Source organism: Aythya marila (assembly GCF_965140915.1).
Source record: "Aythya marila genome assembly, chromosome: 1".
In the NCBI taxonomy this organism is placed as follows: domain Eukaryota; kingdom Metazoa; phylum Chordata; class Aves; order Anseriformes; family Anatidae; genus Aythya; species Aythya marila.
Window position 1 is genome coordinate 123,521,283 of NC_139042.1, and position 15,817 is coordinate 123,537,099.

The following is a 15,817-nucleotide window of genomic DNA, read 5'->3' on the forward strand; positions in this document are numbered from 1 at the left end:
GTCACATAAAATTAAGGAGCAGCTGTAGTCATAGGCAACTGAGTCTGTAATTATAAAGGCCTTGAAAACAAGAAGGCCTTGCAGGACTCAGACAGGGTTTCTGTAGGGAAAGCAGCAAGAACAGAAAATTGTTCCCTTGGGAAGGAAAAATTTGCAAAGAAGCTGTACATCTCTATTTCAGTAAATAATAGGAAATCCTCAGGAGATAACAATTCAGCTCTCTCTGCCAGAAATCATGCAATCTCATCTACTGGATATATCATGTATCATGCATCCCATAGAGAGAAACAGGACTGCTGGATATCTCTCACCCATCACAGACACATCCTCTCTGAAAGAAGGTTTAACTAAAAAAAAGGTAAACTTTTAACTAGTGCATATATTTTTTTAATCTATAAGAACTGTCACAAATAAGTAGATGTACTATGTAGCTAAATCATTAAACTTTGTGATAGTTAAATAAGAAACATGGTCTGCAGAAAAAAATCCCTTCCCATACTGTTAATCTAACCTCTGGAGAAGAATACCATCAAACAGAAAAATATATGTATGTTTAGTAGCTAACATAGAGTTTGTGTGGGCAGCCAGTGATGAGCCTGATGTCCATGAGGACTAAAGTAATAACAAACATCTCCTTTCAGGGAGAAAGAATATGATTTAGGTTTGTAATTAATATATTATTTGCTCAGTAAGTTAAGCTCTGTATTGTGCTACAAGTTTTTTTATAAGTGGAAAAATTGTCAAGACTGGAGCTTGCAAATGCTCTCAAGCTTGGCACTTGAGAATGCCATTAATGGTGTTAAAGAAAAAAAAACTTGAAAAAATAATTTCTTACAGTTCTTGCATATTTCCCTGCATCTATTCCCTACATATATATATATATATTGTTTTGGACTTCTTAAAATAAAGTTAATGTCTCTGTCTTCCTTAACATGTGCTGCTAAACATATCTGAAAGGTGGCTAAAATATAGACTTAGATATTTCATCAGAAAGTGCAACTAAACAAGGCCTTCCCCAGAGCTTGTAGACTTTTCTTCAAAAGCATGAAAATCAAAATATTTGAGCCAAAACTTAGAAAACTAAAACAAAGTTATCTTATATTGGACTAATTGAAGAAAAAAAAAAATCAGGTAGGGGAAGCGAATATAAATATGAAGTGAGATGCTTCTTCACTAAATGAAAGCATTTTTCCCAGCATGAGGAAAATGGAATTGGAATTGCAGTTAACTGGATTTGTTGTTCATCATGTTCCCACATGGAAGGAACTAAGTACATCTCACAATAATTTTTAATCAGCTTCCTGTTATTACTGTGCAATTAGGGATATGTATCTATTGTTCATTATGATGATATGCAATGTGGAAAACTGTATTTGTCAAACAGAAAGGCAGCATGCATGACAAGTTCCATGAACCATTGCTGACATGAAACGTCTCAATTCATAAATGTCGAAACAATAGTTTTATATCACAAGTGTCAAAATACATACTTGAGACTGTTCCAAGCAACAAAATAGTGGTTTATAGCTTGAAGACAGCAGAAGAAAATTTTCAACAAAAATGTTTTCCTTTTTTTTAAACAAAAAGAAAAAGACAGCAATTTATTCAGTATTGCAATTTTTTAAAAACTTTATAAGAAAATATATAGTTTTTTTTTCATATGTGTGTACCAAGCAGACCTAATAGAAATTCTTCTTTTTTTTTTTTTTTGTACTGATCCAAAGTATTTAATGTAATTATTTGGTATTTCCCCAGAATATTTCAGGTTTTTTTTTGTTTGTTTGTTTGTTGTTTGTTTGTTTGTTTTGTTTTGTTTTGTTTTGTTTTCCATAAATCCTTCCTTCTCTAAAACCTCTGCAAATACTCTCAAGGCTTCTGTGAGAAGGCGTGTTGAACAATTTGTAAAACTGCAGTGGCATTGATGTTTCAAATTTTTTGGTTACTTGTAAGAGTGACAGAGCACTGGAACAGGTTGCCCAGAGAGGCTGTGAAGTCTCCTTCTCTGGAGATATTCAAAACCGGTCCGGACATGATCCTTTGCAATGTGCTCTAGGTGACCCTGCTTGGCAGAGGGGTTGGACCAGATGATCTCCAGAAGTCCCTTCCAACCTCAACAATTCTGTGATTCTGTGACTCTATGATCTTCATATCTCTATGGTTCTGGGTATTTTGCTGTGCACTGGTGTTGATGGGCTTTGAGATATTTATGCTTCTCTGAAGCCTATACACTCCATTTATTGTAAGAGAACGAACTATAATTAATCCAGCAGGTAACGATGTATTCTTTTCATTTTCAGATGCAGTGTAGTGCAGGCAACAGGAAGGAGGGAGGTGATTGTCCCCCACTACTCTGACCTTGTGAAGCCCCACCTGGAGAACCGTGTCCAAGTTTGGGGCACCCAGCACAAGAAAGAAGTGGACCTATTAAAGCAAGTCCAGAGGAGGGCTACAAAGATCATCAGAGGACTGGATCTCTCCTATGAAGAAAGGCAGAGAGAGCTGGGTATGCTCAGCCTGGAGAAGAGAAGGCTCAAGGAAGGCCTCATTGTGACCTTTTGATACATAAAGGGGTCTTACAAAAAAGATGGAGAAGAACTGTCTACTCAGGTAGATAATGATAGGACAAGGGGGAATGGTCTTAAACTAAAGAGGATAGATTTAGACTAGACATTAGAAATAAATTCTTCATTGTAAGGGCAGTGAGGCACTGGAACAGGTTGCCCAGAGAAGCTGTGGATGCCACATCCCTGGAGGTGTTCAAGGCCAGACTTGATGGGGCCTTGGCCAGCGTGAACTAGGGGGTGGCATCGCCGCCTATGGTGGGAGGGTTGGAACCAGATGATCTTTAAGGTCCCTTCCAACTTGAGCCATTCTATGATTCTATGAAAACAAACTCAGAACCAATAAATTTGGTTCCTCCAGTGTCATATTTAATGATGCTAAACAGATTATTTAACCTGTTTGGGTCTCAATTTCACCCTCTATGAGAAAAATGAAAATTAGTAGTTTTCTTCCCTTCTGTTTTGACTTCATTAGTGAAAAGATGTCAGATAACAGCAAGTATAATTATTTCTTTGCCTTTTCCATTTGAGGCAAAACCAGCAGCCCGTTCTGTATTGATTCAAAATGTTTCCTTTTCTAATAAGACAGCACTTACAAAACCAGGAGCTAATCTGGTTCTCATAATCTTTGGGGATATCTGGGTTGTTTGTTCAAGAAAACTTTCCTCAAATTAACTGAACTTCCTGAGGCTTCTGAACACTAGTGACCACTTCACAAGAACATAAAAAAACAAGTCCAGCAGCTCTGGCAAATTCTGAGATCACTGACATGAAACTTAATTATGAAAAATCAAATACTGAGGTTGTTTTTTTCCCCACAAAACTATGGAAAAGTTGCCTTCTGCATTTCTGCGGAAGGGACAGAAAAACTCCTGTGATAGCCACATGGTTTACTCTCATTAATCAGCCCTGTCCATGGTGCTGACTTTCTTCGTAACAAGATTATTAGGAATTAAAATCTCATTGGGTGGAGGTAAGAATCTTTACATTAATGCAAACATGACTAAACCATTTGGGATCTTTAATAGCTTGAGGGATCTAGAAATTTTCAGTTTTCTTCAGGTTGTGTTTTGCTGAGCAGATTTTTATCCATTATTTAATAGTAGAGAGCAATGAGGATGTTATTCTCAGCTAAGAACTGCAGTGAGTTTTATTAAAAAAAAAAAAAAAAAAAAAAAGGTTTATTAGTGGCTCTTCCTAACTGCAGTTGGCATGAGATTAGTTGCAAGAGCAGAGGGAAACACTAAACTTGCACATTTTTGATACAGGAAGTCATTAGCATTTTATCTATTTAGAATTGCAGGAAGACATTCCTTTGGTGCAAAGGTGAATTTGAATTAAGCTAGGCATGAGATTAAATCAACTGGCTCATGAAGTGCTATGGGAACTTGAAAGGAAAATCAAATGGCTCTCTCCCAATTCATAACTCAACAAAAATATAGTACAGCTAGCAGCACAATGATTATTTCCTGTTTTATTTGCTCTAAGGAGAGTCTATCCTCAACTACTTCCTGCAGCTGCCAATTCTCCTTTGGAGCTACTGATTTAAGTAGTAATATGGAACTATTTTATCCTTAAAAAGATGGTAGGACATACAGCTGTGAAAATGTGACGACCATTCCCCAGTCACCCCCCACTCCCCATATTTACTTCCATGGACATATCAAGAAGAAAAACTATTTCTTTTTTCCTCAAGGAAAAAAAAAAAAAAAAAGTGTTTTTTTTTTTTTTTTTATCTAGACAGAAAGCCAGATATCTTACCTGCCTGCTTTCGTGATAATCATCTCTGTCCCAATGTCATGAAATCTTTTCCACAGGTCAGCACACTGCAGTTCTACCTGGATCTCTTCCATGGATGAAGGTGGAGGAGGCTGAGGACCTGTTCCACCAGATGTAAGGTCAGAATGGGAGCCAAATGAACAGGATGTCCTTTCTGCCAACACCTCTGTGTCTGACCCAGTGCTCTGCTCTGAGTCTGTAAAATAAACATACCAGGTAAGACACTGTGGTTCTACCTACTGTAAGTAGAAAAGGGAGGGAAGAGGAAAGCCAGTAAAGGAACTGCTGAAGAATGGTACAATTGGCTTTGGTATACATATATATATATATATATATATGGTTTGTTGTGATTTATGAGCTGATTTTTGTCTTTGGGTTTCCAATATGACATCTGGCATTTTTATAAAGTTTTAGAAACAGCTGAAAAAAGACCCTCAACATAAAATATAAATAGCAACAAACACCACCACAATGCCAGGAACAGAGCACAAAATATAGATGGGAAAAAAAAAAAATGAAAAAAATAATAATTCAACCCATAGTTTTAATCCAACATTAAATTGTCTCACTGGAAAACTATATTCCATGTAATTGAACATCCTCCCACACTACTATTGAAGAATTGGTTATGTTTAAATATTTTTCCCCTTTTAATACTCTTGTCATCAAAAATAATGAGCATTTTCTATTTTGCTATTTGGCAATACCATTTTGGAAATGTGTTTTATTTGCTTTTATAATATTTTTTTGGAAAAATTACATTTCCTGGGAAAATAACCATGCAGCATTTGGTGAGGAATATGCTCTAGGCTATTGAAGGACAAAAAGGAAAGATAGTAAACATATGGAATACGTTACCAAGGAAAGTAATTGAAGCAAACCACATAAAAGACCACATGAGACAACCACCTCCCTCTATGGGGGAGAAGAAGAGAATGGTTTGCTTAAAAAATAAGCAAACAAACAAAAAAAATGAGGTCGGACTACTGTAAAAGCACAGGTGTGTTGAGCCAGGTAGCCACTTCTTTGCCAAAATCTCTCAGATATGTATTTTAGATAGGTATGGTATATATATAAATATATATATATATGTATGGTCCTAGATCTCATATGATAGGGCTATGGTGGAATTTTGCAAATAGTAATGCTACTTTGCAACAGGGTGCACACCTGAATTACATCATTATTCACAATACATTCTGCAAAGCAATGCACTTACATTTGGAATTTGAATTTTAACAAATTGGCACCAGTATTGAATAGATGATTGACAGAGCAATAAAATGGTGTGAAGTGCGCAGTCAAATGGATCAAGAGCTCTGTAGCTTTCAAAAACAGAAACAATGCCATAGAATGTCCTCATTGATCACCTAAATACAGTGAATGAATAGAACAGCTATCATACAGAAACTTAGGAAGATAAAAAGTAACAATCTATGCTACAAATGTGGTGAAATCACCCCAGCCAAAATTTCTTCCATATCAAACAAGTGCCAGAGACTGTCCAGTAACCCTGAAGTCATGCAGGTTGGGTCTCAGATTTACAGTGTTTCTGAGAGACAATATCTCCTGGAGCAGCTTGCACACTAGTGAAGAGTGCCACAGTTAAGAAGAAGCTGGTGAAGGTGTCACCTGCAGAACCCCAAGCCCCAAATCCTGCCACGTAGGAATGTTTTTGGAAAATTTGTACTGCTGCAATGGCACGGACACAAACTGTTTGGCTGAAGATATTTGAGAAACTTACAGCCCCGAGTACCACCAGGAAGCCTTTATCCTCTAGAGAATCCTAGGAGAATCTGACACTGCATAACTGACTTGCTTGAAGGACACTTTCAGTAAACTTTGACAAGAAGTTTCTGCATGTATAATGTAGAAATTCTATAGGACATTAGAAAGGTTTGGTATACACTGCTCTCAACCTTTTTTAATATGTGGTCCTTTATGTCTCCCACTGACATCTAAGATGGGCTGAAGCTGTAAGAAGTCCATCCCTTTTAAAGAGTAGCCAACCAACAGAGGACTATTACATGGAGACCAGTACTCCATCCAAAACTGATATCAAACACACAATCTAAGATAAGATAAGATAATATGAGATAACCTGCTGGGGTTCTGTGCCCACAAGCTAGAGGATCAATCTGAGATTAAGGAGGCATTAAGATATTTGGTGCCTGCATAAGAAGCCCAGTGATGCAGGAGCAATGTGATACTTACCTGCTTTCTCTAGTTCAAATGATTCCTCCTCAAAGGGTTGGAGGGGATAAGCCTGAGTATGTATCACTGCACTAAGGATATTAGTTTTTGTAGTGATGGTTAATCACTCTATCCTTTAAGAAGAAGCAAGATAATACTTCTCAAATAACTCTAAGACCTTTTTGTATGATTACTCATGAAATGAATCGTTAACAATTGTCTTATATCTTCTTTAAGCTCCTAAGAAGGTGAAGGTAAACTACCATGAGGGTCTGAAGAGACTGAACCTAGGGAAAAGCTTCCATTATGGAGTCCTCCTCCTGCAATGATGTACTCAACTAAGGGTTCTCATATAGAGAGACTATTTTAGGCTACACCATCCGTGCTTGGTTCAGACACTCACAAACTCTGTATGTCCTCTGAAGTAGTATAGTAAATGGCCAACAGATGGCACCTGGCTAGATACTGTCCCAGAATCATTTCAGCATTTCCCAGACAGCCTTTCAAAATGGGCATGTGGATGGAGTCCCAGGGATCCCTGAGAATTGACTGGAATTGCATGCTGCAGAAAACTAAACATCACAGACCTAAATCCCCTCTCACTGACGTTATGCTGATATCACTAAACTGACTGCAGCAGTCTTAGGAGACTTTTTTAACAAAGATGGAAGTGAAAGGAGAGTCACATCCTTGAATATGAATTGCCATGTTGGCATGAGCCAATAACTGCAAAAGGAATTGCCTAATTACTAATATATCAATATCTACCCAACCATGCAGTACCACACACAGGAGGGGAAAATAAAATTAAATAAAGAAAAATATTAAAAAAAAAAACTTTTTTGTTGTTGTTCCAAGCTTGATTATTTTCTGCCTTGAAATATTATCTATAATTACTGCCGGATTAATGCTCAGAACAGCAAGTACCCCTTTTTATTCCAATTTTGGAAATGAAAGAGATGGAATCTCTAGGATTGCTGCTTTTAGTTCAATCTCAGTAGCTTTGTGGCTCTTAACTGGAGTCTCTATGTAAATTAGGATTCAAAATTAATGAAGAGACAGGCAGCAACATCTGTAAGTGAGCAACATGCAGAGGGGTGCAGAGTGACCCAGTCTCAATGCCTCATACTTTGTGGTGGCTGGCAGCTAGCCCAGCTCAAGCAACTCTGCTGCACTTGCAATAAAGCAAGCCAGGAAGAAGATTTGAGTTTTGTTCTGACAGTCAAACTTGGAGCTTAGTTTTCTTCATGCATCAATTTCAATGGGATGCAACTTCACTAAACTCAAAGGCACTACTTCTATTTTACATTGGTGTAAGCAGGGGGGGAAATAACGAATAGCTTCTGAAGTTATAAATAAATAAATAAATAAATAAATAAATAAATTGTCTGTGAACTCACTGAGGAACAGGTTGTGGCTGTTACTACATATTGTGTTCAACTGAAGGACAAACAGAAAAAAAAATAAACAAAACCATAACAAAACAAAACAAAACCAAAAAATAAAAATAAAAATAAAAATAAAAATAAAAATAAAAATAAAAATAAAAATAAAAATAAAAATAAAAATAAAAATAAAAATAAAAATAAAAATAAAAATAAAAATGAAGAAGCTTTCTATAGCTTCTTCTGGTTCCAAAGGAACAAGGGGACAAGATAATATTCCTTGACTTTCCTTGACAAAGTGCCTTGTAAAAAAGACCATATTCTGAATCCAAAGTCTAGCCATAGGGAAATGCAGAACCAACATGGACCGATTCCCTTCAGAGTTAGGAGACATCTTCTGACTGTTACCACAGGAATTCTGGTTCTCTGGTGCTGTGATAGGTTGCAAACTTTGTCACTTTTGGCATATGTTAGGGAAATGGCATTTAAAATAGTTCTATCATTTTCTCTTGCTAGGATACAGTACAGTCCATGAAAAAGGATGCTCCAAAGCCAAGCTCTTCCACTGATTGTAATTAGCAAAGATGGGAGTAGATGCAGCTGAGGTTTCTAAAGCTACAGTATTACACTGGACTTTCAACTGAAATATTCTCAGGTCTATATGTTCCTTATTGATTTTATGGGCATCCATGAACTTCCACCTCCTGATCTTACATACCTTTCTCTACCAGCTCCTTCCCCTCACCTGAATGCTCGAAGAAGGACCCTTTCTGCTGCCCCATAGCTGTTGAGGTGAACATCTCCAAGCTCCTGCTGACTGAGCAGTTCACATCACTCTACCACTTTCATTTTCCCCTTGTTATACATCTCTTTCAAAAACTTCCACCCATTTCCATTCCTGGTGGTTCTTTTTTAATTTATTTATACATATTTTTTATTCTGATGTTTCTGTCATTTATTTCTGCTCTTCTGTGCATAGCCAGAAGAAAACACAGCCATTTTGGTCTGTGTGGAGAACAATCCTCTGATCACAGAAGAATGCCAATGATCAACCCCTCCAGACTATATCACTCTCCTCAGAGGTGAAACAGAGTAAAGTTTATAAAATATTGCCCCTTGTTACAGGCAGCTTGCTGGACAAACAAGCTGACCAGATAGTTTTGATTGTGGGACTTGACCTGATCTGTCAAAAAGAGACAGGTTCTAGCAGGCACTATATTTCAAGGAGCTTCAAACTATCTATTGTGACACTACTAAAAAGTTAGGGGAGAAGTCTCATAGGTTTTGGAAATGTTCAAAATAACTCTCTAAGACCTGAAGCATAGCTTTCTCTCACTGCCACTGTGTTCAAGGCTGTTCCCTTTCTATTGCCCTGTTGGATGGCTTCTTGTTATCTCTTGTTACCTCACTAACCACATATCCAGCTGGGGCAGTTTAATAGTGCTGAACCTAGAGGAACAGAAATTTCTTGGCACTTTCATCAACTCGGAGTCTATCAACAAGACCCTAGGGTCACTTTCAGAGCCTGCAGGGATACTGTGGCCATTGCTGAGATTATATAGGAACAGCCAGTTCAGATTTTTCTTTCTTAATCCTTTTCCCATTTCTGCTATCTCCAGATCACCCTGGGAACCATCAGCTTATGATTTCTTTTGTTCCACAAATTCCCAGGCTTCTTTTTGGCAGATAGGAAGGAAAACACCATTCTCAAAAGCATAGTGACTGTAAGGTCAGCATCCCTGCTGAGTGTCCCAAGACGATGGCCAATAACCCCAATCAGCTTCCTGCTCCAACACTATGTGTCCTGAGATAAAAGCTGTCTTATACAAAGCAGTAAGCTGCTACTGACTGCCTTATTTTTACAGTTCAGCTGCCTAGTATTCCTCATGTGAATTCCCTCTATCTTCATCAGTCTGGTACAGGAGGCAAACTGGTATGTGAGACATTAAAGACATTAATTTTCTAAGCAACTTCATACTTGGATCTTCAGCAGAATTTTCTCTGCAGCTGGAACACAGCAGGGATACTGTGCCCCATATTTAACCACTAAAACAAAAAGAGTTCAGTTTAGTCCTTGACCATATCATGCAGCTCGTGCACTCAGCACATGTTTTACTCCAAGGTATCAAAGAATGTAAACTACAAGAGTGAGAACAATGACAAAAACTTTATATACATAAAATACCACCTACCCAGAGAAGCCCAAAAGTCTTATTCTCTTTCTCTGTTTCTCTTTCTCTCTGTTTCTTTCCCTCTTTCCCTCTCTCTCTCTCTCTCTCTCAGTTCCCCCCCTCCCATATTTATGTGTAGATATCTGATGTAGATCCTGTCAGATTCCATTAGCATAAAGATTTCTCTTGAGTGGAATGTGGCAGCTGTTACAAGCTGTTAGAGGTTTTTTTTTTTCAACTGTTTATTTTAGTTTGCAAGGTTTGTGAACATTCAGTACAACAGGTGGTCCTTCCCTCACTCCTGCAGTCAATTTTCTGGCAACCAGTATCTGCAGCCTACAGAGATGGTACAAAATCACGGACATGCAGAGCCAGAAAAAAATTGGGGGTTGACACTTTTTTTCTATGAACTCAGCTGAAATATTAGAGAGCTTTGCTCTTGCAGATGCTGCTGCCACCCAATAAAGTCAGTAGCGTGGGAATTATACATATAGAAGTATGAAATTACTGGAATCTGGATACAAAATATCACAATCCTATGGAAATAAAAGTGTAGAAACACTAAGTCTGAACAGTCCAGAAGAGTGGAGGTTGGCCTGGCCATGATGTGGTGGTTGCTGGTGCAATGACTTCACATATACAGGTGGCTTCTCCTTTATAACTAACACTTGGGTGAAAGCTAAGTGAAGCCCCCAGTAACCTCAAAGTTACACTAGAAGCTGTGCAATAGCAAAGGCAGCAGGAGCAGCAGAGGTGAAGCAGGCTGGGGTTCAACAGAACTATTCAGATTAACATGATTGCATTTTACACAGGTGGTCCAACAATAATATTTGCTTCAGGCAAATGATTCTAAACTATTTCTGGGTGATTTTAACCATACGCACATGGTGCACTAAGCAAATAACACAAAGATAATTCTGCAGGTGTCCTTACATATTGTCTTATCTCCCTGAATTGTTTTCCAGTCTTTCACCTCCCCTACCATATTAATTGTGCTTTCTTTGAGTAGCTAGAACTTGTAACATTTTTATTAGTGACAATACTAACTTTTTATTATGTTATTGATCACAAGTTGAAATGAATTTCAGGATTTACCGGTCTGATGGCAGTACAAACATGTCCAAACTGAGAATTTCATTGATGCTAATGTTACATTGCAATCTCAGACAGCCTAACACTGTATTCAAATAATTCATTTCCAGCCTAAGACCTTTTTGTGAAACCACAGCAAGACAAAATGGCATTAACATCAGGAAAAAAAAAAAAAAGCACACACACACCAAGTCGAAGCTAGAAGACATAATTATTTTTTAATTGTATGGATGGGAAATTGTGATATAGATAAATAAAGAAACCTGATGTGGTCAAAAATGAAAACAATTAAAGACAAGCTCATTCTGAAGTGAAGAGTTCCTCTGGCATTTCAACCTGAAAGGTTTCTTCATCCTTCTAAATCATAATTTTAAAAGGTGTTTTCATAAGATGACCTGAGCCAGCAAAGCTTGTGAAATATACTCAAGCTGATGTCTCTCCTTACTGAAATAAAGACTAAATATAAGGCCTGTATGACAGGGAATAATTACATATATATATGTTTATCTATGGCAAGCACTACTAGTAGAAGACTATAAAAGCAAACACAAAGACAAAAAACACAGTGGCTTTGGCTCTAAAAGCAAGTCTTGCATCAACTTGACTTTATGCTGCCAAGAACAGACTGCCTCTTCCTTGGCTTATTCCAATTAAGACTCAAAAAAGGATACAAGCCCCAACAAAGAAAAAATCACCGTGATTCACTGGTATGCTCTGACTGTTCTACTACACTCCAGCAATGCAAAACAGCTGTAAACTTGGTTTAACCAGCAAGTTAAATTGGGTTTATGGCTTCTCAGTATTGGCAAAGAAGTACAAAGCAGCTGGAGTTTACTAGTACACTTAGCCCTGGGGGTTCACCCTCTAAAGTTAATTCTTATTCCAGCCAGGAAAAGGAACATCAGTCACAGTTAAACTTTAAAGTGATTTTTAATATCACAATCCATTGTTTTGTTTTGTTTGTAAGTTTGTTTTTGTTTTTTAGGATACAGAGATAAAGCATATTTTGCCCACATGCAGTTTAGGACCAGGTAATCAAAAGTCCAGTTCCAGTTTCAAGCTTGATCATCTAAGGATGGAGATGTTGGCTGCTGGGCTCTGAAGTCATCCTTGACAAATATAAATTCTAATTAGGGAAGTGTAAGCTAGGTGACCAAGACTGTTCTGAGTAGTGTCACAGCATAGGATTTCTTTGAATACTTCTCACCCGGTCCAAAGAAATTCTCTTAAGAAAACTGCCAACAACTTGTCAGTCTGTGCTTTAGACTGTCCATTACAAACAAAATATCCCATTGAATGGATGTCAAAAAAGTCTGTTTTATTAACTCTCCTATCTCTGGATTGAGCTATCTTGTTTGCTTAGAAGTATTCAATAAGCATAACCTTCCTCCAGCAAAGGTTTCTGGCAATCACCTATCAGGAGAACAAACACCAGTAGGTAACAAAACTTGACCTGGCATATGTTGCTGTATTATTGTCTTCTAGAAAACAAAAATTAGCTTAGGTATTGAGTATTTCAGACTATCTTTGAAGAAAACGTAATTTGAAATTTTGGTATAGAGAAACCAAGAGAATCCTAAAAGTCCCTGAGGAGATTCTCTGCAGCTGTCACTCAGTATTTCCTTAGGACAGGAAAAAAACAGCACAACTTCACAGAAGACTGCTCAGTACCAAACATCCAGAAAGGCCATTCATAAAATGGAAAAAAAAAAAAAAAAAAAAAAAAAGGTATGAAAAGAAATACAATTCAGCTAAATCAATAGATAATATAAAAGAGCATAAAATTCAATAAAATTCAGAAGAGCACAGAGAATGGCAACTTTAAAAAAAAAGTATAAGAAATACTAGGGAGAAAGTGGGATTATTAAAAGAAGAGGGAGGTGAAATCGATGACAACTTTAATCTGGCCAAGATCCTAAACCGTATACACTACAAAGAATTTGTCTGGCCAATGTCCAAAAGTTTGTGTAAAATTAAAGAGTGAAAATGCACTTGAAAGTTAGGGAGAGCTAAAAACATGAGAGACCAGGCATTAGGTATATTATATGCTGCAGCCTGTAAACATAGAGTCATTATTCTTATAAATAAAACCATACAACAAATGTTTAGAGACCAGCCTAAACCAAAATGTTGGCCCTAAATAACCACAAATTGTGCAGGAGTTTGAAACTAGATCTTAGCCCTGGGTCAGGCCCCTCCCTGATGGGAACCGGCACAAGCTCTGGGACAGCCTGTTTCTGGATTCTGTGGCTTGGGAAAAAAGAAAAAAAAAAAAAAAAAAAAAAAAAAGAGAGAGAAATAGAGAGAGAGATACTGAGAGAAAATCATTTGTTTAAAAAAAAAATAAATGGCTAATGGTGCCCAGCCTGCTCAGGGCACCATTAGCACACAGAATTAATGCTTCAGAGGTGTCAATTCTCTCTGAGACCAATGTGATATTGCCAAGAAATCTAAACTGACTGTGAAGTCCCCAAAGTATCAACATCTTTTTTGTAGGTATGAATATAGTACCAAAAAAATAAATAAATGAAGACTAACATTTTAAATATATGCTAGCTGAAGGTATTTTGTGGCCTACTAACCACAGAGAAGGAGACATTACATATGTTTCCCTATACCATGGTGGTTATCATGACAGCAGTATCAGGGATCCAGTTGGCAACTTCATAATGAGAAATGTCCAATCTTTTCCTGAGTCCTACTGAGCTACTGGCACTGTCATCATACAGCAGTGAGTTCCACAGTGTAATTATGCACAGAAGAAGAGAAAGGGTCCTTTTGCACTTTAAAAATGCATTGCCTTTTTAGTTTGACTGTCCTTTTGCCCCAGTGTTATAATGAGATAAATACCACTCTATGTATTTCTTGTATTGCCTTTCAGAAGGAAATAATTAGGAAATTTCCATGGAAATGGTTTTGCAAAATGCAGCTCCATTAAGCTGAAGTTTAGAGTTTAATTTGTTTGCTTTGTGCACAATCTAGAATTTTCTTTTGGGAAAACTAATTAGCAGACTGGTTCTGTTGAACCGATGTTTGGATTTGTAATAGTTCCACAAATCATTAAACTCATTTTGTTCATCCACATGCTACATTATCCAAGCTTTCTTTCAGACCACTTATCCACCCACACACTCCTTCTGAACCAGACTTTATTCCAGGCACTCCAGGACAATATCTGCCCTAGTGCAATTCTGATTACACTCTATCTAAACTTCTCAACCATAATCCAATATTTCATTCATAAGGGAGTACTTCCATAGCTCTTACTATTTTAATTGTCCACTCTCTGAATCCATTCTATTTTTATTAGATACACACAGAGACAGGTAAATACGTGTATGGGGTTGGTTCTTAAAAATGCATTTGGCTTTTAAGTTAGTGACCTGCCACTGGCTCACATAGCAGAAATTATAGTATTTTCATCGTACTTTATAGGGATATTTCTTGCAACCTAGCATTCTGTTCACTGTTTTCATCACTTCCTCAGAGTGACCAGATGTTTTCACTGAACTATTCACAATGAACCTGGGTTATTTTTTACAAGTGATAAACATATTCTTCCTGATGTTTAAGAACTTCTTAATGATTAAATTGATGCAGAGATAAGCAGAAAGACAGATACAAGCAGCATATTAACAGCAGCCATAGTTGGTAGAAGACAGGTAAAGGGATGCCAAAAGTGACCTTGGGGTAAGAGAGGGCAGATGAGTTGACTTCCATACTGTGGAATTTGACCAGTCAAAATAATCCCATGCAATTCTGTGCAGTGCATACAGAGACAACAATTCCATGAGAGCCAAGATGTGGCTCCATTTAGCAACCAAAATGTAAAGAAACCCTGTAGCTAGAGACTGCCCTTTCATGTATGGCAGAGGAAGGAGACACTGAGTTACATTCCTCCTCAGTCCAACAGACGGGCAAGAAGAGGAAGGGAGAGGGAACAGATAAACACAGGCTTCATGCCCATGCCCAGAATGCCAGACAATACTTCAGAGGTGACCCAAAAGCAAGTGTAATCTGTTCCCCAATAGAGCCACAGCGCAACAAGGTCATGGCTGAGAGAGACTTCAGGCCTGCCACAGCTCCACTGCACCAAAAGCTTGGAGGCAAAGAAGAGAAAGGAAATAAAGTTTCTTGCACTGCTCAAGTAGAAAACAAGGTGAAGTTTCATCTCTCCCATCTGAGCACCTTGTGAGGTAGCACAAAACACATCACCCACACTCATAGATTATCATCTCCCAGTCAAGCCTTCGGTGGGCAACTATCCTTCGCAAAACACAGCGGAGAATCAGGATGGAGTACTGCATGGTTTTTGAGTACTTTGCTCATAAAAAAAAAAAAAAATGTGGGAAAAACAACAAAAACAACAAAATGTTAAGAACACAGGCAGAATAAGTTTTAGGGACTAAACATATTTCTTTTCATAGGAAACAATTTAAGGAATTAAATGTCCAAAATAAAGATGGCTTATAAATGATTGCCACACATAAATACTAAAGGTAAAGAACACCAAAGGGGCAAAGAAAGACCAAGACTTTTTTTAAGAGGCTATAATCATTGTGGGAGTGTATGCCTACACTAATATTTCAATTCAGATCAGGAGAATGTTTTTGAAGCCAATTTCATGATCATTCCC

At 37.6% G+C, this 15,817-nt stretch overlaps 1 protein-coding gene across 1 annotated transcript in view; it reads right to left on the reverse strand.

The window, feature by feature from the left end:
• TBX15 (T-box transcription factor 15) overlaps positions 1-15,817 on the reverse strand; it is a 97,733-nt gene that overhangs the window by 35,026 nt on the left and 46,890 nt on the right. Inside the window, exon 2 of the mRNA XM_082784526.1 lies at positions 4,323-4,536. Within this exon, the coding sequence (XP_082640652.1) occupies positions 4,323-4,536 (214 nt within the window). The remainder of the gene's footprint in view (positions 1-4,322; positions 4,537-15,817) is intronic.